Genomic DNA, 22,977 nt, shown 5'->3' with positions numbered 1-22,977 from the left:
ACAGTCCTGTCCGCCCGGTGCCGGGCAAGGGCTTTTCTTTGTTTCCTGCCGGGGATAACCCCGCGCCTACGGGGCAGGGGCTCCGGCGCCTCGGGGCGGTTCCAGATTTGCCGGCTTTGCTCCTTGTCCCGGTGTATGAAACGATGGATGTGTTGTCCCCCTCGCTTTTTGCCAGCTTTGCCCTTTTACCGTGCCTGGTTGCTGCCAGCCCCCTCTTCCCATCCCGTAGCAGCTTTCAGTGGGATCGGTAACCGGGGGAAATTCCGGCTGCGTTTCCCTCCCCTGTTCCCTTTGCTAAATTTACCGTGTTTCGTGTTTCTGGTGAAACGTGGGAGATCCTCATAGCAATAAGTACTACCCGTGGTATCTATTGGCTTTTAGCTCTTCTCTGCCTGGAGGCAGAAAATGAACCTCTAGTGTGCTAGAACGTTTTATTTTAAGTGTATTATGTCTGACGTGTGTAAAACCTGTTGGTGTAGGGAGGTTGGAGTGGGTGACACTTGTGGTCCTCCTGTGTAGGATATTCCCTAGTGCATCACAACACTTCTGTACAGCTTTTGGGAGGGACAGCCTTCCTTCCCCTCGTTGTGTATATCAGTACGTTTGTGAATTAGTAGTGGCCAAAGCATTTCTTGCTGTGATTTTGTGACATTTTTATGGCTGGTGGGGACAATTACCGAGGAGATGCTCAGGCTGCTGTTGCATTGGAGATGCTCATTGGTAGCAGTGAAGGTTCTTGGTGTGACTGTTGAGACTTGTGAGCCAGCAGTGCAATTGCAGAAGAAACTCGGGGAGAAAGGTTCTTCAGCAAAGCTGTGTTTGTGCACAGCTGAGTTCTCTGTGCATAGGAGCACGGCAGTTTAGGGAGAAGCTTGTGTTTTGGAACCTCACCTTCAGTGGGTGTTACATCAGCAGGTCTCCCACTGAGTGTTTGTGATGTTGTCCAGACTGGTCTGTGTTTTGCAGGGTTATCAGAGGAGAAAAACGTGTTTTGGAGGCTGTGCATGAGTGGGGAGGGTACCTCGATCACAGCAGTGTCGGAGTGTGGCTGAGAGCCACAGCTCTGTGCCTCGGACAGTACACATAGAGCAGCTGACGTGCAGTCTGCAGGCAGCTGCTGCTTGGGAGCTTCCCAAATCTTTATTTAGGATGGGACTGGACTGAGTGTACTCTTGGGTTCCTGGTTGAAGCAGAATTATTGTTTCTGGTAGTCCCTCCTGCCTTTCGTCCACAACCCAAGGGCTTGTGTTTCCCAGCACATGCCTGGTGGAGCCACTTGACTGTAGCCCTCAGATGGAAGTTGGAGGCAGTGCCAAGGCTTGAGGCTGTTGTCAGTTCCCAAAATGAATTGCCTGCTGATAAACCACAGAGCTTCTCTGCATGTCCATGTTATGAGAATGTTCAGAGTGCTGAACAGGAAAAGAACCTCTCTGGGGCTTGATTGAAGGCAGGAGTTGGAAGAACTACATAGAAGCAAACATTTTGCTATTAAATGGTTCTGTATATTTCACATGGAATTTCTGTGAAAAAAAATCAGGCTTGGAGACTGCTTAGAAATTGAAACTTCTTTTTAGTGTATGGCTGCATATTTATTGCTTAATTCTGAGTATAAAAATCTACTCTGAAGAATGTTGGAGGTGCATCATCTTAGAGTTTATTAAGTGTTTGTTGACCTTAAGATTATGTTGTTATAAGCACTGTACTGCTTTGCATTCTGTAACTTTTACAGCTTTCTGGTGTGTACTCTCAGGTCAGGTATCACTTCTGTTTACTTTCTGCTCTGCCTGATGAATCATTCTCTAGCAAGTGGCTGTGAAATCTGAAATGCATATTCAGGAACGTTAGAGAAATGTATTTTTACTGTGACAATGACAGAAGTGTCTAGCATTCTGTGTACAAAATTACTTTGTAGAGTTTCTGCTGGGCTAAAAAAAGTTGCCTTCTGTTTCTTGCTTTTTTTCTCTATCACTGTAATTATCCACTTGATTCTTTGATTTTATTCTTTATCTACCTACTCTGAATTTTCTTCCCTCTCTCCTTCCATTTTCTTGTCTTCCAGTTGTGGCTGTACTAACACCATTACTGGTTTGCCACTCTTAGAGTGTCCCCTTCTCGCAGTATCTGTGCTTGCCCATCAGACACTATGAGGAGATTGGCTTTTCGAGGTGCTGGTTCTACTCTGGTAAATCTGGTAAATTATTGATTGTGTCTCCATCCCTCTGCCTTGGCCTTTTGCTTTTCTTTTTCCTAACTGTTAATTATTCCTACCTTATCCGTCTCATGTGTGTGCCTGAAGTTATCTCTGTCTCTAACAGAAATGCTTTAACGCAGTTAGGTCGTGCTGCCATACCTTGTCAATCATCTGAGTGCCTCCTAAAAGAAATCCCTGGATTTGGTTGGAAAATGGGGATAGGCTGGGACAGATGCATCTGTTCTGTGCTCAACCTTTGAGATAGCCACAAATAAAGATACTTTTCTGATGCTGTCCCTGGAAGTTGGGAAAGAGCCAACAACTTGTTCCATAAATTGCCGTAGTTGTTGGATGGTGGTTATTCATTTGTCACTGCTTGTGTTGGTAAATGCAAAACTATGGCCAAAAGAGGAGGGGGCTTTTTCTGCTTCTCCATGGTTGAGCCACTCATCACACACATAAATTGGGAGTGGGAAGTCCCATGGTGATCCAGACCTTTTTTTCCTCATGAATATAACACAAGGTATTCTGTGGCCCTTTTAATTTGTAATTTGTTTTGGTTGGTTGTTTTTTTGGGTTTTTTTTTTTGTTGGTCTGTTTTTTGTGGTTTTTAAGTTTGCCGTGGAATTAAGTGTTTTTACACCAGAACTGAGCATGTGTCTCTGTACAGCTTTTGTGTTGAAAACAGTGGTTCTTGCTTACTTGTTGTGCATGGGATGGGGTATGAAAATGTAGAGAGTGTAAGAATATATTCTGCGAAGAGCTGTTAATTCAGTGTGAGCTTGGGGGGTTTTGCCCTTGCTGTCGTTGGTGACTATAAAACTGTAGGAGTATTTTGATTTCCCTTTACTCTTGGGAATTTCCACAAAATTGAAGTTTACAGAAATGGTTTAACTGACCTGTAGCATTTGGCAAATGTATCATCAGAAGCTTTGCTAGCTCTGTGGGTGGCTCTCAGCAGAGGGTTTGGGTGCAATGTCAGGGCTTTAAGAACATTTCTGTTCATTATAGAAGAAGTTGGATTCCATGGGTTCCAAGAGGCGAAGAGCTACCTCTCCTTCCAGCAGCGTCAGCGGCGGCGACTTCGACGATGCCCATCACTCCACCAATGTACCAGGCCCCAGCAGGAAGAGGAGGAGACTTTCCAATCTCCCAACTGTAGATCCTGTTAGTACTTCCTTACTGATTGCACCTTTTTTCTTGGGGGTACTGTATCCCTGTCTGGAATATGCTGGACTGTAAAATTAATGACCATATGTAGCACATGTACACTGTGCTGAATCTGTTCCTGCCTTGGCTGAGCTTTGTTTAGGACCTCATTCATCTTTGGCTTTGGCTTGCTCCTGGCTCACCACTTTCATGTTTTTCTTTGCTGTTTTGTTTTTGCTGCTTTTCTCTTTTTGCTGATGATTTTAGCAGATGAAGGGATGTTGCAGAATGAGCTGAAATCATAATGTGCAGAAGTTGAGAGCTGTGTCTGCATAGCAAATGCAGAGGGATGAATGGGGAATGGCACAGGCAGTGATTGCCTAAGCATACAATGCCTCTGCTATGCCTTTGCATGAGCAGTCTAATGTTAATTAACTGCAGGGCAGAAGAACCCCTGTTGTTATTGTAGATGCCTGTAACTCAGAGAGAATTGCACTGAATTAATTTACATTTTGGGTGTTTTACTTAGAATTAGCATTGAAATAAAGCTCCCTGTGTTCAAAAAATAAATGGAGATCCTACAATACCTGGCACACTTGTCAGGTATCCTGCTAAAGTGTGAGGTGCTCCAGTTGCTTCTCACTTCTGCTTTAGGGCATGCTATGGATTGGCAGCTTGTCCTTCCCTTTGTAAGCAGGCTTTTGTTTGTTAACTCCTTAAAATTCTCTCCCTTTTCCTTATTTCATTGTTCTTGCTTTTCAGATCGCTGTCTGCCATGAGCTCTACAATACCATCAGAGACTACAAAGATGAGCAGGGCAGGCTCCTTTGTGAGCTCTTCATCAGGGCACCCAAGAGAAGGTGAGGCCACAGGTCTAGTTAAACCTTGAACCTCAGATTTGATCAGGGAGAAATGGAAATTGATAAATACTTCAGCAATAATTTGTGAAAAATCTGAGCTACATTTGTCATTGTTTCACATCAATGTTTGATCCAGGTGTTTGATGTAATTATTCAATGGGGCATGCTTACATTGGTGCTCTTTTTCAGGGGAAAAAAAAGGGTACACTCAGTTAATTTAATATGTTTCTTGTGGCACCTGCTAAAACATCCATGCCATTGATTATAAGATATTCTGTACAAGTGGTGGGATGTAATATAAGGACACAGCTTGGGAAGGTTAATAGAAGTGACCCTTGAAAATGCAGTAGCTAAGTAAGAGGCTGAATTTTCTCTTAAACTTAGAAAATTGAGGCCAGTAGCAGAACATACATGAAGTGAGCTGACTGATAGAGCACTGTCCAGATCTTTTAGCTGTAACAGAAATGTATTGGAACTTTCTTTGGTTTATTCAGTCATAAACATGCACAAGCTTTAGTGCTGTGGTTTGGTTTTACTGCTTGGGATACGATGCCTGTTTTTGTCATTGCAACAGGAATCAGCCAGATTATTATGAAGTGGTTTCACAACCAATTGATTTAATGAAAATCCAACAAAAGCTGAAGATGGAGGAATATGATGATGTGAATGTGCTGACTGCTGATTTCCAGCTTCTCTTTAACAATGCAAAGGCTTACTATAAGGTGAGCAAACAACATGTAAATGTTCAAATCCATTGTAAAAGGAATAGAGATGTTCAAATTCTGCCTTGGTTTGGCCAAAACCTCTTCAGTTTAGCCTGAAGTATTACTGGTAAGAGGACAGCACATATTGCAGTTATTTGCATATATCTCCATAATGTTGACTGTGTCTTTCTAAGTTGTCCTACTATGGCAGTTTTTCTGTGGAAAATCGTAAAATAATGTGGGGATGATCTTCATGTAGTTTTCCAAAAGAGATCAAAAGCAAAAATGGAAATATAAACTGAGAAAAGTATTCTTCTTTCAAAACCTTCTCATTTTACAACACCCTCTGTGTAACCCTTTGAAATGGAGAAAGATTTCTTTTTTTTTTTCCCTCCCAGAAGGAAAAGTTTATGCTAACAACAAGGTTATGATAGGAGTGTTGAATCTTTCTCTTCCATTTGCCACTTAATAAAATTTAAAAAATGGCACATTGACTGTCATGGTCAGTAATGATAGATGTGAATGTAATGTCATCAAGACAACCCCCATGGCAATTCCCCTAAAACTGAGTGTGTGTTTTATTGTGGATTTTAATGGGTTTTATTGGAATTTTCATAAGGAAGCGAGGAAAAATTGGATTAATCTTGTTTAATGAAAGGCTATGTTAAAACCATAAACCAGTGAAATTGTGTGTGGTGGATGAGATGATACAGCAAATGTAAACCTGCTAATATTGCCTTTCATATATCTTTGATTTTGGAGATGATCCAAATGAGTTCCTTCTGAATAACCCAGCTGGGGTAGCCAGATGACATCCAGAAAGGCAGTGTTTGTTTTAATTGTGTGTGTGGTATATTCTTGAAAACAATCAGATGTATGGGTTAATGCATTTGCACATTCTCCTTACAGGAGGAAAAGTACAAAGATTTCCAAATCCATTTTGCACTCCTGGAGCTTTGCAAGGCACTCAGTGTGAAAACCCCAACATTAATGGGCTGGTGGCAGGAAAGAATGATCGGGGTTTTACAGAGCATGTTCTGCCTTTGCCTATAGAATTGTGGGCTCAAAATTTAACTGTGTCATAGTGATCTTGAATTAGACTAAAAATAGGTATCCATTATTCCAGGATGAAGGAGTGTTGGCATTTCCAGAGAATTATGGAGCTGTGAGCTGGAGGTGTGGCACAAAAACTTACCCTCTTCTTCTTTTCACTTTTTACATTTACCATGTCCATGGCATGGACAAACCAGGGGTAGTGATTGATTGTCAAGGTCTTTATTCCAGCAGATGTTTTATTGGCAGTGCTCCAGCAGAACAGCAGGCTTTGGGTTTTTTTGTGTTTCTGGTCAAGTCTCTCACTCCTGAGCATCTTGCATTAATACAGAAAGAAGAAGATTTGTGGAGCAGGATGCCCTTAAAAAATCTGCTCTTCATAAGCAACATCTGGTCTAATGTGCTGAGAATATTTAAGCCTAATAAGGCAAGATTAAGAACAGTTCTCATGTTGGTTTCTCATTTGTATTACAAGCTGTCAGTAGTTGAGAGAGTGAAGTAAGAAGAGTGCAATCAGCAGTAATAAGGTGACATTATCAGCAGGAATACCTGAAATAGAGCCTAAATGACAGAGGAAAGGGAAGGAAAAACACATGGGTGGAAAAGCTGTCTTTGTTCTGGGTAGTGGTAATAGGCACGTGCTTGTCTGCCGCTACCAGCTCTGTATTTTTGAAAGTTAATTTTCTACCTAATGCTTTTGCCTCTTCTAAAAGATGTATCTAGAGGTGTACCCAGGTGTTAGGATGTTGTCAGCTTCTTTGGAATTGCCCACTTAATGCTGAGTGTAAACCATTGCAGTGCTTTCAAAGATATTTATTGGCATTCTTCTACAGAAGTTAGTTTTCAAGTGCCATGCAATGACAGCAGAATTTACTTAAATCAAATTTCTAGCATACTGAAATTTAGTCTGTTTTAAATGCTGGTGGTGTACTTCAACAAAAGCCAATGATTTCTCCAGATTCATCTAGCTGGCTTGTCCAAGCCTCAACCCAGCTAATTTTATTGTGGAGTTTTCTGAAAGACTTGGATGCTTTTGAGTGATACAGGTTATATTTTCCAATGCTTATTGTGATTCTTAACTCCTCTGTCAAAGAACAAATGAAGCAGGAATTTCCCAAGTTTTCTATTACTCATATTTAATAACTTTCAGCTGATAAGTTACAAATTTCTCCCAGATGAGTGTACCCTGAATTTTGACTGGAATGTTTGATTTGTTTTTGCAGCCAGATTCTCCTGAATACAAAGCTGCCTGCAAACTATGGGAGCTGTATTTGCGCACAAAAAATGAATTTGTTCAGAAAGGTGATGCTGAGGAGGACGATGATGATGAGGAAGGACATGACAATCAAGCAAATTCTGAATTAGTAAGTGTGGGCATGACAGCTGCAGAAGGGGGGGCCTGTAACTGTGGATATCAGCTGACTCTGAGAGAGTGAAAAATCATTGAGTAATATTTTCATTGTTGAATTAGGCCCCAAAGGGTATTTCTTATGCAAGTTTATTAGTTAATCACTTCACAGCATTGTTTTGTGTGTTTCACTTTTGCCTAGCAAAAAAAGCTGTGAGGTTTTCTGATATGGGTAAAGCATGGTTCTGGTTTAGTTGGAATAATATGAAGTATGCTTGAATTCATGCCAACATTGAGGTTTGTTGCAAGCAAGATTCATGTCCAATGACATCAGTTATCAGCAAGTGCCCCATTCAGTCAGTGCAGCTGTTCCTGGAGTGTTATGAGAGGAAATTTGGGCTAGCCTGGTTTTTGTGATGTTGGGATGCACATTTGTGATGTGTGTCTGACATTCTGCAGTGTAAAGCTGAAATTAGAGTTTCTTAGTGTACCTTTACCTGCATAAACAATATTGTCTTCAAAAATTGCGTCTGTATTTTGTAGTTGATTTTTTCTGCCTTTGAAGTGCAAGTTGCTGTATTTCAGCACAACTTGAAGCACTCCACTCTGGCTGCTGTTAAAACTTTCTGTGATTTTTGTTTCCTACATTAGTCATCTCCAGGTTACCTGAAGGAAATTCTGGAACAGCTTCTTGAAGCTGTAGCTGTTGCCACAAACCCCTCAGGACGACTCATAAGTGAACTGTTCCAGAAACTTCCTTCTAAAGTGGTGAGTATTTTAGTAATGTAGGTTGTGTTCTAAGCTGGAAGCCTGGACATTTCTGTAACTGATGTTACAGGCTGTGATGGCCATGCTCAGGGTGCAGTCCTCTGTTTCTCCCTCATCAGAGGCAAACTCCACCTGCCTGTACTGCTCTGTTTCAGAACAGTGGTGTTCTGTTTTTGTGGTGAAAGTTTTAATCAGCAGAATAAATATTCTGAAAACCTTCACCATGGATTTGATTTTCATTCAGAACTGGTCCTTTATGTGAGTTTATTGATGAATTATAATTCCTTGTATCTGCCTTATTTGAGGCTTACACTGTTCTTACCTTGAATTCATCTAATGGCTCATTCTGTGAGCTGTTTGAACAAAATCTTTGTGACTGTTTATAGTAATACATAAATTATTTCTGTTTTCCAGCAATATCCAGATTATTATGCAATAATAAAGGAACCCATAGATCTTAAAACCATTGCCCAAAGGATACAGGTATGAACAAATTAATGTGTCAGGGTACAGCCTTTCTTTACAGTAAGCATTCCAGAATTGTTAGAAGTCAGGATTTATGGTGGCAGGAAGGGCAATGTGTTTTCCCTCTGCTATTTAAAAGCCTGCACACTGTGGTGATTCAATGTTCTGTGCTGGCTTAGTGCTGCAGAAGTAGCTGTGTGGAAGATCAAGCATTGTGAGCTGTGGAGTGCTGGCTTTGAGCTGGAATATCTCGGGTTCCTTGATGTTTAATGGCTTAAAGCAGTTCCTTGACAAGTGCTGCTCATGTGAAACATTGGAGTACTGAGGCTTGGTTGTGCATTATCATCACCTACTTCTGTTCTAGTGCTATGAATAGATCTTTTGTACTGGTGCATTTTTCATCTTAGTTCTCCAGTAATTTGAAATACTGTTCTGTAATTCTAGCATTTTGTATAGTAGGGAGGGATGGGACATAGACTGATTGAACTAGAGAATAAAGTTAAAACAGCATTTTGTCAGAACTCTTCAAAATAAGAGTAGTGTGATCTATTAAGTGTTTTTTCAGTCTTGGCATTCATGAGCTTTATAAAGACTTGGCACACATTGTTACTGTCTTTGTCTGATTACTTTTTCCAGATACTTATCTGTTGCCTTTACAAATAAGTTGTTTTTCTATGAACATTCCCTTTATTGAATATGAATTCCTTTGCTTTTCACTATTGGCCTAGTTCTCATGCTGTCTGAAGGTTGCCACTTTAACCAATTCTGCTTCTTGTTGTATAGAATGGAACTTATAAAAGCATTCATGCCATGGCCAAGGACATAGATCTTCTGGCAAAGAATGCCAAAACCTACAATGAGCCTGGATCCCAAGTATTCAAGGTTAGTTTCAGTTGTTCATAGTGTGATTTGAGTTCAGATTTTCTTGACTACTTTCTATGCTGGTTGATCCTTAAATAAGTCTTGAGTATAAAGCTCTCAAGACCCTGTTTGCATTTTTTAAAAATAGCTTTTAGTGGGTTTTTCTTTTTTATATTGCTTTTAGTAGAATTGGGGTGCAACCAAGACAAAAAATGAGCTTGAAGCTGCTCAGGTCTTCAGTTTTTTCAGGCCACTGTAAAAATACTGTGTGGGAGTATTTCAGGCAGACTTTGTTCTATGCTTCATTTCTCATACAAAATTGTTGTATATCTAAATGTAGAAACACCTTCATCTTTGTTTTAGATAGCTGGATATATCGGATTACAATATTATTCACTTTCAACATTAAACAAAAAAAAATCTTTTAATTGACAGGATGCAAATGCGATTAAAAAGATATTTAATATGAAAAAGGCTGAGATTGAGCACAGTGAGTTGGCCAAGTCAAGTCTCCGAATCAGGTACTGCAAATAGAGTTCTTTCTATAATCTCATATAAAAACCTCTATTGACATTCCCTTAATTGTGCTGTGGAGAGTATAGTGGGAAATAATGGCTTGAAAACTTAGATTAGTGTTGTTTTATAAGTTGTACAATGGTTAAAATAATTTCTGAAAGAATACTTTTTTCATTGAAATACTAATGTGGTGAAATATTTTTGTGATGTTCTTGATTATGAAAAATAGTGGATCTTTAATAAGTTATGGCAAACTTCCACCACGTGTTTATAAGTTAATAACAGAAAATGAATGGTGAGGAACAAGATGCTTTATTTTATTGAAAAGTGCTGGATATTCTTGAACCTTGTTAGGAACTGAAACCGAAGGGCTCACAGTTAGGTAGGGCCAGAAACATAGGAATAGAACCTTGGGCAAAAGATACTTAGAGGGAAGTCCACTCTTGTTTGAAAAGCAATTTTAGCTGTGAAAAGAGGCACAGGAACCTGACTGGATTTATTACTCAGTGAAGCAGAGATTTGGCCCTGAATATGCAGGTATAAAACACTTGATAAGAGTTGATAGCTCTATTTGTTTCATGGGATGATTTTACTTAAACAGCATTTTCTTCCTGTGAAAATCCATAGTGTACAGAGGAGTGATGGAATCATTATAAATGTTTATAAACTGAAATGCAATTAAATTTCTTCTAATGTAAACATTTTATTTATGAGCAACACTCAAAGGTAGGTTTAGATATATTTTGCCCATGTGAGCTATGTCATTTATCCCCCAAAATTTAAGACATGTCCTGCAAGCCACTCAAGGAATTGGGAAACTTAACAAGGTGGAATCTCGTTATCTGTGGGAGCTGTTTCCTGGTATTTGGTGCTGAGAAACCACTGTTGTCATTTCCTGCAAAGGTTTGTACAGTCCAACTGGAAACACTGTCATTGTCAGTGTTACTTAACTGAAAGGTAGTTTAATTTTTTCTGTGTATATGGTGTCAGTAGTAAAAGTGTTGTCTAGGATTATTGTGTGCAAGAAGTGGAATTTTCCTGGTTGATTTTTACTGCTTGCTTGGTGTTTTGAGAAGTGGTTGGTTTGTTCAGCATCAGCATCCTTCCCATGGTTGGGTGAATCATTGTTGGAGCATATAAAAATAAAAAGCAGAAATACTCTTTAAGGAGTAATTCCTGACACAGAGGTGAATAATTTTCCTTTGTGAAAGTATGTGTAGTGCCAGAAGACTTTGATTCTACAGACACATACATGTGTTTGCTGTGCAGTAACTAGAATTACACAGAAGCATAGAGGTTTTCTGTTTAATTTGCGATTGTGTTTTATTTTTCTCACTGTATTGGCCTTTGATGAAGCTCAGCATGTCAGGGTGTGTGTCATATTTATTTCTGAGGCTCAATGGTTTTTCTTTAAAATCTGATTGTATAAGAAGGGATGACAGATAAATCACACTGATATTTGTTAGCTGAATTCCTCTCTTGCACTGCCAACCCATTTCCACTTCTCAGCTGCCTTATTCTAGATGTTCTTTTGTGTATTGTGTTCTCAACAGAACTTCAAATCCTGAAGTAATCTATCAGAATCATTGACAGCTCCCTTCTTTGTTTCTCTAACTTGGCGGGGGGGCAGAAATAATGCCTGAAGCAGGCTACAATAATACTGGGCTGAATGCAGAAAAAATTGGGATAAGAGAAGTGTCATGCAAACCAAACCTTTCACCTGCTATTGTGTATTTCACTGGTTGCTTTTTCTGTTAAACCATTCTCTTTTTTTTTTTTTTTTCCTCAAGAATCTGCTTCACAGAATCATTATTTTTATTTAAATTCCTAAATGTTTAATTGTCCTAAAGGGGAGTTCTTTACCTATTACTGATTTGGGTAAAATTCCCTCATAAGTTCACTTCAAGTGCATTTTCTATATTTTTCTTCTGAATTTGCATCTGTTGTTCTTTGTCATTGATGGCTCAAACTCAAATCATCATAATGCTACTAACCTAAGCTTTTTATGTTGCCTCTGTGTCAAAAATCCTGGTTTTTATTGCAGAGCTCATTGTCTCCTTTGCCATACTAAACTGCTCTTTGTGGGTGTATTTAACTGTCCTCCCTTAAAGCGACAAAATTGAATTGTTTGATAGTATGCACTGTCAGCCAACCTGACGGTGACTTTAAGTGCTGATAAAACATGACTGGACCTGTGTGATTGGCTTTATCTGGATGCTAAGGAACATTTTGTTGGCTGCTTTCACTGCTATTTAGGCTGAGCTGTGCGTACAGCTATCAATGCTTGAGCTAAACGTTACTTTCCTCTGACTTTATAAACAACATCCACATAAATGCTGAAGCACTGAAAGGATCCCAGTGTTACTTATCTTTTAGCTGCCAAACATCTGTCTCTGAACCTTTTGGCTGAGCTATCAAAGTGATTCTGTAAAAAGCTTTTTTTTCTTGCTGCGTCTTTTCATGGGTTTAAGGTGGGCCTGTTTTTTTTCCTCCCCCCTTTCCTTGGCTTGCCTCTCCTGCCTTAAGGACTGCATCAAATTTGGCTGCTTCCAAGCTGACAGGTCCTTCCTCACAGGGTAAAGGCAGTGTTGGGGATGAGAGAAATTCTTCTAACAAATATTATCGGTAAGTAGATTGTGCCCTTGGAGGAAAAGCTGGCTCCTCATCATATGGAAATGCTGAATTTTGTTTGATTCTCTTCCTCATACCTGCTGTGGTGCTGGGCTTTGGATTAGGATGAGATTAATGCTGATGAGACACTGATAGTGTAGTTACTGCTGATTGGGAAGTGTGTGCAGTCCTTCATACTGGCAGTGCTCTGTGGGGCTGGCTGTGGCAGCTGGCACTGGCAGCACAGGGATAAAGCCACCTGGGCTGCTCAGCTGTGGCTGGATGTGCTGCTCAGGCACAGAACCTGGCTGTGAAAGTGCAGCAGTGTGTGCTGCTCATGGACCCAAGGGCTGGGCCACTGGGCACAGCACAGCAGCCAGGGCTGGCTCAGGATGTGTGGCTCACATGGATCTGTGCTGGCAGTGGGAAGGTGAATTACAGCTCCAGGCCCTGTGCCACCTCAGGCCATCAGGGAAGAGGTGCTGCAAATGCATGTGCTCATGATCCAGGTGTGGACTTGCACACCCTGTCAGTGGTACTGCAATAAAAATGACCCAGGTGAATGAAGCTTTTCTGGTGAAAAGGGGCAAAGCACAGCAATGACAGAACCAGAAATGGCTTCATCAGGCAACAGCCCAGCACCAGCACTGCTGCCCTGGAAGACTGCAGGGACAGATGGAACCCAAAGTCATGGACTGAAGGAGCTCAATGGATGTTTTAGAGGGATGGCCCACACACTAAGGAAATGATATCTGTGTGCTTATATCAAAAGGCAGGAAAGGATGTATAGGAGAGTGTAGGGCCCAGGCATGCCCTCAGCCCATCTGCTTTTTCCCCAGTCTTCACTTGGCTCCTGCAGGACAAGGCTGAGCCCATTTCTGGAGGTACCTAAAGAGCTGATCTTGTAAAAAGGCAGAGAATGTCAGTCATAGCTTATATAGTGTGGTATGAAATACTGTGCCCCAGGTTTGGGACAAAAGAGAGGGGTGCTGAAGAAGTTCTGCTGAGCCAGTGTGGATGCCAGTTTACTCCACCTAAGAAACATAGGAGGCTGCTTCATGTGCAGGCACTGTGTGTGCTGAAAATGCCAAAGGTGGGGATGAGGGAATGGGAGGAGATAGAATATACAGCTTTTAGTGTGTTGAATTCCTTCCTGTAGACAAATCCCAATAAAGCAGGATCAAATAACAAAGTTATTAATTGGGAGAGACTTTTTACCATTCCCCTTCTCTTGCAATTAATCAAATACTCAAGTATATATAGGACAGAAGGCTGGAGCTCAGTTTTCTGACTGTGTTGGATGGACCAGCTCATAAAATAGAGGCAGACTCATGGCTTGGTAAGAAATTCTCCTGTTAAAGGCTTCAGCCTTCTTTAGTCACAGCTGTGTTCCTGCTTATGGAGTCATGACTTGTTTGCTCATGCACTCTGGGTGACTGTTAATGGCTAATGTGATAACCCTTTCCTTTTTTTTTAATTATAATTTTCTCTTCTTTTTTTCCCATTTTTAAAATTCCTTTACTTTTTCTCTTTCATAGTAACAAAAGATCAGCCCAAGGGGATCGTTTATCAGCAATAACCATGGCATTGCAATATGGATCAGAAAGTGATGAGGATGCAGCTTTGGCTGGTAGGAACTGAAATGCAGTTTCTCTAATTCCTTTCAGTAAAATGTTCACAATGACCAAATCTGTAGAGCTCCTGATAAACTCAGATACATTTATTTAAAAAATATTTTGCACTTGGATGTAATTCCTTTTTATCTTACAGCTAGTGAAGTGAGGTAGGATAGGCCAAACTTGCTGGAATACTTTGAATTTTCTGTGTATTTCCAAGTATACTTACCCAAGCTTTAGGGAGCTGTTGCCTGGTTTTATTCCTTCTAAAATGGAACAGAAGAGGCGATACTGGAGAAAACATTGTGTGCTCCATGCAGCAAAAGAGATTGGTAGTGCTTGAATTGTTTCTTTGTTTAATTTTTTTGTTTATATTATTTCTTCACTGATGTTGAAAGATGCATCTGTTCAATATGTATTATTGGGGCATTTATTTCTAACCTGGTAATTGAACTGTACTCTGCACAGTTTAGTAGTGGATGGGTATGTAGAAAATTTTGGATTTTAGCTCTTGCTGTAAGCAAAAGCATTTTGATTCCTGGTTAGCTCAGAGTTCAGTTATTGCTTCAGAGCAGCTGTTGTCTGGGAGGTGTGGGGAGTATTTATTAGCTGGGGTTTGCTTGTTTGTTAGCTGTTATTTTTTCCAAGTTGCAATGCTGTAAAAACATATAGCTTTTTATGTTTTAGTGATTTCAATTCTTGCACTGGTGGAACCATTTTCAGGTGTCACCTTTGCTATGGACATAATTGTAATTTTTTTAAAGACCTCTCTCTGTATGTGAGGCTTTTGCCTTGCTGCTGTTGAAGCTCTCCTATCTTTATTGCATTCACCTAAGAGGCAATGTGGTTTTTTTTGGCAGACTTGTCACCCCCTAAGATTTTCTGTCCTTCCAGTGTACTGCTTGAACAACCCTATGCTGCCAGTCTCTGGGTGACAAGGGTTTTTCTTTAAACCAAGTGGTATTTTTATTAATTGTCCTTCTGTCTCATTTTTTTCATTCCTCTAACTCTTGTTAAAATAAATGAGAACAGGGCTACATGAGTGAACATTAATAGAACTCTCTCCTGCTTGAAACAGAGAGCTGAATCTTTATGAGCTGCTTTGGTTGTAGCTGTTGCCTAAGCAATGAATATCAGTTTGCAACTGAGAGTTTATCCTGACAGCTGTAGATGCTGTTTTGGTGTGATGGAGCTTGTAGAACATTTCCAGCTCCAGTGTACAAGGTTGTGAGCAGCTTCAGCAGCTCCCTTGCTCCTCATTAGAAGTCTCTGGAGGCAGGCATAGGTGGTCATTAAGTATTACTTGCATGTATTTAATTCTGTAAACAGGGTGTTTTGTTTTTACTGTCTCGTTTAGAGATGGTTTAAGACTGGATGCTGCTTTTGGTTTTACTGGCAACCATCCTCAGTAGGACACGGAGCATTCATTGTTGTTTGGGTGCTTTGGGACCACAAAGGAGACAGTGGGGTTTTTTGTGGTATCTGCAAACTGTAGTTGTGGTAAGAGCAGCACAAAAGGACAATAACTGCCTGTCCCTCTCCTCTGCCAGTGCTTGCTGGGGATATGGGACCTGGTGCTACTGCACATTAAAGAAAGTACAGTCTTGGATCAGATTGTTTGCTCTATAAGAGCAAAAATACTATTATTGCAAAAATAAGAATTTTTCTATCTTCTAGTCTGAATAATACATTCTTCTTTAGCTCCTAAATAGAGCAGGTTTCATATTAGGAGATCAGTACCATTTTCTAGATATGTAAGAATATTTGATGTTTACACATCACTTACAAAGAACATGAACATCATAATGAAAATGTAGCTGTATAGTTATTTATAGCTGTGTATTATGTAAATATATAATATATTTACAAATATAATGTAATTATTTATAGCTGTATGTTATGTAAATATAAAATACAGTAAAACTATAATACATAAATGTTTATTTTAGTACATTTTTAAATAACTAATTAATATCTAATTTACTTAGATTCCTCTTTTAGGGAATGCCTACTTTCAACACAAAGAAAGTACATTTCTTATTTAGGGTATTGAACTGTTTTGTTGCTGGCTCACACACAGCAGAGAACAGCAAATACTTGACTAGTCCCTTTGTGTTTTCTCTTTCATAGAAACAAGTTATTCTGCTTTTTCAGTTTGTTTCTTACTTTTGAGTGGAGTACTCAGAACTGAACAATTTGCATAAACTGACAAAACTGTTTGAGTAAACTAACCCATAATCTATTTTTGAAGCTTTACCTGATTTCAGTGATAGCTCCAGTGGTTTGTTTCTACCTGAGTTACTCTGTCCACTCCTGCTTTGCTGCCTGTGGTGTCATTTAAGTGATGCTGATTGGCATCATTAGGATAATTTTGAGTGTCTCCCCAAATCAGCAATGCACATCTTCATTGCATGCTTGCACTTCTGCTGATGCTGGTTGTGTTTTAGCTTTGCTCTGACCCTGGTAGGTTCCACACATGATGTAGATCTGGTGTCAGGCTCAGAGGAGCAATGACAGCACTGTGTTGTTACAGTCTGAGTGTCCCCTGGCTTTGTCACCATTTCTGTATGTCCTTACTGAACGTGTATAGAGAGCTTGAAGCTGTGGCAGCCTCCTGTGAGCAGGAATGGAAATGCCAGCTGGAAACCTGGTGTTAGAGACCTGTGTTTTGTGTAGCTGAATGACTCAGTGTGTCATCTGCCAGGCTGTCCTTCAGACTCAGATGGGAAGAGGGCTGAATAATTTAACTCTAGCATGTGCAAAGCCATGTAGATTTTATGTTTTGTCTGTCTGCAAGGTACAAAGTGCACTGTTTATGTGTCTTGGAAGTGTAGAAGGATTGGCCCTTTATTGCTTCCCACCCTGTGTTTCCAGTTCCAGTGTTTTCTCCTTCCTGTTGTGTTTCTGTTAATGTTTCTCCTAATTTTGTTTGCAGTAAGCATTAGCTCTTCATTGCTTTTTTTTCTTTCATCCTAATCCTGAAACAAGATAACCAGAAAAGTTTGGTATGAAATTTTTAAATATTGACTATGATTTTTTTAGGCTTATTACATAATCACTGTAAAACATTAATTTCTTCTTCATTTGCTGTATATATTAGAGGGGCATTATCAGGCTTTAGTATCAATTTTTTTCTGCTAAGCTTCACAATTTTGTATTGAGCTGTGATTAATATTGTCTAAAGGATTGCAATAAAGTGCTTTTTTTTGTCAGCTTGAGAATCATTAGATGTGTGTTGTGTCATTTTCCAAGGTGTGAATCTGACTGCCAGAGAGGGCTTTCCTTTTCTTCTACTCTAGACCTTTATCCACCAAAAAACCCACTCTGAGTTGTCCTGCTGAGTTTCCTGGTTTTCTCTCTCTGTGCAGCTGCTGCTCGTTATGAAGAGGGAGAGTCTGAAGCTGAGAGCATTACCTCCTTCATGGACACTTCTAATCCTCTTTACCAGCTTTATGACACAGTCAGAAGTTGCCGTAATAACCAGGGCCAGCTCATCTCTGAACCCTTTTTCCACTTGCCCTCCAAGAAAAAGTATCCTGATTATTATCAGCAAATTAAAACACCCATTTCATTGCAGCAGATCAGGTAAGAGAACAGAATGCAAACTACATCTGGTGTGAAACTTTTCAAGGGTTTATTTTATTCCCAGAATCTCCTCTTATGGTCAAGTTGTTGGTACCTAATGCAGTGTTTGCACCATCTCTCCTCTACCTCTGATTGCTGCTTGTTTCAGCTCAGTCTGCATCAGTCTTTAGATCATCTGTGATACATGGCTGCTGTTGGGTTTAATTCTCATTGAATTTAATTTGTAATGTGCCTGAAAATTGCCATATGAATAATTCGGACAGCTAGGTGTGCAGCAGAGATGAAAGTTTTTGCAGAACTCCATTTTGCTTTTTCCCTGTCTATGATGGCTTGATTACCTCTTACTGCCATGTTTTTTAAGTTAAAAGTCTTCAGTGTGAATTGTAGGAAGATGGTTACAATTACAATCCTCCTGTCTACGTCACTGTGTAACTGTGGAGAATAATTATTTTCATGATGATGTAGCTGGTCTGGACTGAAGCCAGCATTTATACATGTGTGAGCCGTGAAAGGTCTGTGAACTGCCAGAGTGCAGTTGTCAGATTAAAGACCTGAGTGAAGTGAGCAGTGTCTTTCTTTAGTGGCTCAAGATAAGGCAGTGTGATGGGTGTGATGGGTGCTGGGAGCATTAATAGGCTTTAATGGTGCTGCCCAGTGGCCAGTGGGGCTCCAGGCCCTGCCCGAGCACAGCCTGGCAGTACCAGTCCTTCAGCTTCAGTGAGGGACACTGCACCCTCCCACTGCTCATCCCTTTGTAATCCACTCTGATGCACAGGTCTGTACATTTTAGTTATGCCATAATACAATCTGTCAGACTTGATGTAATTGTTGAATGAGCAGGGTCTTTGTTAAATCAGAAGCTAACAAAGCTGCTTTTTGGCTTTTTATCTTGTCAGAGGGCGTTTTGCATGTGCTGGGGAATAAAGCTGCCACACTGGTTATCTCCATTTGTGGCTTTAAAGCATTTTGTCTTATGTCTTAGTACAGCTGTAATAGTGGCAAAGAAAGTGTCTTGCCTTGAACAAAGCACAAAATGTACTTGATGAAATTAAGAAGAATCATCGACAGTTTGTGCCCAAATGTACCTAAAAGTACTGGCTCAAATTATATATAAACAGATTTGTTTGGGAGAGATTTTTCATTAAAAATACCCTTGATATAAATTACAGAACAAATAACTTGCCATAGAGAGGCAGCTGCATTTCTGCTTTCCTTACAGTGTAGGCAGGTTGCATCTGGCTGTGTGAGCAGCACAAAAATTCCATACCAGTGTATGAAGAAGTGTAGAAAAAAGTAACTTGACTTGTTGTCTGGGGCCTTAGAAAATAAAAAAAGGAATCTTTTAGAAATAATATTTGAGGCTCACAAATTAAAGTGCAATGTTTGTAGAATCTAACATCCTGCAAATTCTGAAATTCAGCTCTCTTGAATTACCTTGTAATCTTCACTTTTTACTGTACCTGAAAACCTTGAAGTCATGCATATGTACACTTAATTGATGGGCTTTAGGGAAAACTGAAGCATCGTGGCTTTGCTGGTAGTGCTAATATGTCTTTAGGTATTCAAAACTGCCACTCATTGGGGTGGAGATTGTGGGGTTTTGGGTGTTTGGTTTTCTGTGGGGTTTTCCCTTCTTTTCTTGTCATGGTGGTTTGGGGATTCTTTTGAGATGTACATAAATAGAGAATATCTTCTGTTCCCAGATGGGGACGGAAAAGTTCAGTGTCCCAGTGAAAAGCTGAAGGAGGTGGAGTGAAGCCTGCCATTCCTGTTTCTTGTCTGTTTGGCTCTGGCATCTGGCTGCCTCAGCTGTCCTGCCAGAGTGAGCTGTGAAATGTGTGGTTGTTGCAAATTTTACAGCTAGTCATGTATTTGGGGGGTGGGGGGGGTTGTGTATGCTAAGTGCTGGAAAAGTCTTTAAAATAATACATGATTTCCAGAGGGAGTGTGTGAGTGTGTTTTGGTTTAATGAGATTTTACCTGTCCCAGCCTCTCAGTCACTTTGAGTGTTATGAACCCCAGTCATTTGAGCTGAGTGCTGATCCTGAGCTGTTCCTGGGTGTGGGAGGTAATCATGCTGATGGCTTTTAGTTGTCTCCTGATTTCCTCCTGGCTTGCTGCTCACAGATCACAGAACAGCTGAGGCTGGGAGGGAAACCATCCTGGCCAAGCCCTGGCTGTGGCAGGGTCACCCAGAGCCTCATGGCCAGACTGTGTCCAGTCAGGTTTTGATGATCTCCACAGATGGAGACTCCACATCCTCCCAGGGCAACCAGTGCCAGTGTTTGACCACCCACACAGTAAAAACCATTTGTGTCCAGCTGAAATTTTATGTGTTTCCATTTGTTCTGCTCACCTCTTTCCCAGTCAGTGGACACAGCTGAGGTGACCCTGGCTGCCCCTTCATTCCTTCCCACCAGATGCTGAGCACATTGAGGAGAATTCTCTGCCTCAAAGTGGGCAAAGCTCAGAGCTGGAGAACAAGAAAATCCTGTTTGAAAAGAAAGGCATGATGCTGTCAAGGCTATGGCTTTGACGTGTGGTGAAAGTGCCTAATGCAAAGTTGACATTGCTGGAGAAGAGTCATTCTGTTAATTACAAACAACCACAGGAACAGTCAGGAAAAGGTGCAGGAAGATGTGTTCAGTTAGCAAGTGCACAAGTGCTACATCCTGGCAGGCTTACAAGAACACTGTTCCTTATTAAATTTTACAGTGTTGGGAAGTATGATCCCCCTAGGCAAGTGGGTCAGGCTTTTTTATCCCAGAGGAGGGAGGCGTGCCAGGGAATTCCCTGGCAGCAGCTCTCTGAAACACATGTGGGAGAACAGGCACTGAAATTGGTACCTTCACAACACACCCTGGTGTCTTGTGCTCCTGGGGCTGCAGCTGAGGTTTAAAAATGTGTGGGGATCTGGTGTAAAACACGCTTGGCTTTGTGTGATAGCTGCTTTTTGGGGAATTCAAATCAATTTTTCTTAATGAGTGTGATCCTTTTTGGACAATGCTCTGTGACACAAGAATTTAAATGTTTGCATTTATGTGATGTGTTGAGGTTCTTTTGAATTTTGTGGTGGCTCTTGGTGATTTTGGATTAGTTATAAATGGTTTGAGTGGAGCTTATACTAAATGTCATCACCAGGTCAGGCATATTTTGCCATATAACTTAAGCAGTTTTAGCAATATGGCAAATCAAAAGTGGAACTAATTTTGAAGTATTAGAGACTGGTGCCTGGGCTAAAGTTTGAAGGGTTTATGGAGCACTTTGGTGTTGTTGTTTGCTTGATTCATGAATGAGTCAACTGGGAAGATAAAGTGACATCTCTAATATTTTGAATACACTGTAAATTTTCACTTTACCTGAGGTTTAGGATTTCTTTCATTCCTTTTGTCACTTAATATAACTTATTATTTGGTGAATATTGTATATTTTTCAAATCTTCTGTTTGTGTAACCAGTTTTCCTACCTTAGCAAGTACTTCCAGTGCATGTTGTATGTTTATAAAATCACAGGTTCAAGTAAAGAAGGTTCCCAATATATTTCAGAAGAAGACTGTCATCTTCAATAGGACATTTGTTAAATGCATCTCTTGATCCCACTCATTCTTTGTTAGTGGGTTGTTTTTCCCTCAAGAGGCAAGACTAGCACTTCACAATTTCTGAATAAAAGAAAATAAGTTGCATAACTGATCTTATCCTGCTGTTTGAATGTTTTTCAGTAGTAAAAATTTCAGTAGGAAATTTTTAGGCTGTTTGTCTAATAAATGGATCTTTTGATTATATGGAAAGAGTATGTCTCACCTTCAGTCCTTGCAGATATTCCACCTGGAAGGACTGATGAGTTTGCAGTAGACATTTTAGGGAGTTGAGTGCCAACTTACAATATTCTTTTAATTAATATTCTGGTTTCAACCAACTTAAATGTCATGCCAGTGTTGTTTTGGGCTTAATGGTCCTATGAAACTGTAGCCTTACTTTTAAGCTTTTTTTTCTTAATTTTGCAAAGGTCATTTAGTTTAAAAGGAAATTCTTTCTAGTTTTACTCATGCTTTCAGGTACAGTAAATCCCTGTCAATAATTTTCACAGTGATTTCTCTTAGTGTCTAGTATATAATTTGTGTTACGTTGGCAGTGGCTTTCTGTAGAGCCATGAGTTTGGTTAGTTTCAGCCTCACTTTGTGAAATAAACTGATGTTTATAAAATCCTTTCTTCCCAAGATTGGTGAGATGGCTTGTTAAAAATTTATTGTAAAGCTGCACTTCATCCTCTAAATCCAGAGAAGTCATGATGCTTGAGTTCTGCTGAGTTTGAGTGTAATTAAATCTGTTCAAAGTACTTATGTAAATAACCTACCTAATTAATCATCCTGTTGTTTGCTGACAGCAGTACAGAGAATAGTAGGAGAGGAGGTTCTTTGCAGGCTAGAACAGGATCACTTCTGTGCCTGTACTTTTTTCATTCCTCACGTCCCTGGTTGGAAGTTGTCACTTTCCAAACTAAGTCTGGGTTTTTACTTTTGCTTCAGGCCTTTGATGAGCACAGCTGTGAATGTAAATTGTTTGTTTAAAATCAGATGGCTGCACCTTGGTTGTTGGTTAATGGATAAGCAAATAGTTGTAGGAGCAAGCTTGGGGCTGAAAGGTTTTATATTAAATTTATTTCATGGTAGTGAGAATGCTCCATCAAGCTGGGACACATTCAGCCAGGTGCTGCAGAAGCCAGGCTGGGTTTAAAGGTGGTGTGTGAGTAGGGAGTGTGCCAGGCAGGATGGGGAGGAAGCTGTGTTGCAGCTGTGACAGGCTTTGGGGCTTGTGTTGCTGCAGATTAGTATTTTCTGCTGTGTGTAATGAAGTGTTGGAAGGTTTGAAAAAGGTGACTAGAACTTCCAGCATTGTGCAAGAAACCACATTAAGTTAAGCATTAATTCTTGTTGATTCGTGTGTTTAGCATACGAAAAATGTCTTTGTTGTTGTTGTTACTCCTCTTGTAACTGTTTTTAGGTGAAGTGTGTTTGCAGGTATCACCAATCAACAGCCAGGTGTTTTTTTAAGGGAAGGCACAGATTGGAGTGTTTAAGAGAAGAGGTGCTGGGCACTTTTGGCCCTCACTGAAGATGAGTGGAATTGATGGAGGGAAGGCAGCATTTGGGGCTGTGCAGAGCTGGCCTGGCCTGAGGTCAGGGCTCAGGGGCACTGCAGCAGTGTCAGCAGTGCTGCTGCCTCACCTGTACCATCTCAGCCCAGTCTGAAAA

The 22,977-nt window shown here is 40.4% G+C and overlaps 1 protein-coding gene across 10 annotated transcripts in view; it reads left to right on the top strand.

Moving 5' to 3' along the window:
- The window catches only part of PBRM1 (polybromo 1), a 55,965-nt gene that overhangs the window by 412 nt on the left and 32,576 nt on the right, over positions 1–22,977 (top strand). For 3 of the 10 annotated variants that reach the window (XM_053989185.1, XM_053989178.1, XM_053989187.1), the window contains exons 1-12: positions 2,078–2,182; positions 3,203–3,358; positions 4,103–4,200; positions 4,775–4,922; positions 7,181–7,321; positions 7,957–8,073; positions 8,488–8,556; positions 9,322–9,420; positions 9,835–9,920; positions 12,442–12,540; positions 14,064–14,155; positions 17,510–17,726. In XM_053989185.1, the coding sequence (XP_053845160.1) occupies positions 2,144–2,182; positions 3,203–3,358; positions 4,103–4,200; positions 4,775–4,922; positions 7,181–7,321; positions 7,957–8,073; positions 8,488–8,556; positions 9,322–9,420; positions 9,835–9,920; positions 12,442–12,540; positions 14,064–14,155; positions 17,510–17,726 (1,361 nt within the window). In that variant the 5' untranslated portion in view covers positions 2,078–2,143. Of the gene's footprint in view, positions 1–2,076; positions 2,192–3,202; positions 3,359–4,102; positions 4,201–4,774; positions 4,923–7,180; positions 7,322–7,956; positions 8,074–8,487; positions 8,557–9,321; positions 9,421–9,834; positions 9,921–12,441; positions 12,541–14,063; positions 14,156–17,509; positions 17,727–22,977 lie in introns of those variants that run through there. The other 7 variants (XM_053989184.1, XM_053989177.1, XM_053989188.1 and 4 more) reach the window with 6 other exon arrangements.

The sequence above is a fragment of the Vidua macroura genome, chromosome 13 (genome assembly GCF_024509145.1).
Source record: "Vidua macroura isolate BioBank_ID:100142 chromosome 13, ASM2450914v1, whole genome shotgun sequence".
Lineage (NCBI taxonomy): Eukaryota > Metazoa > Chordata > Aves > Passeriformes > Viduidae > Vidua > Vidua macroura.
This window is presented reverse-complemented; position numbering and strand designations above follow the sequence as displayed.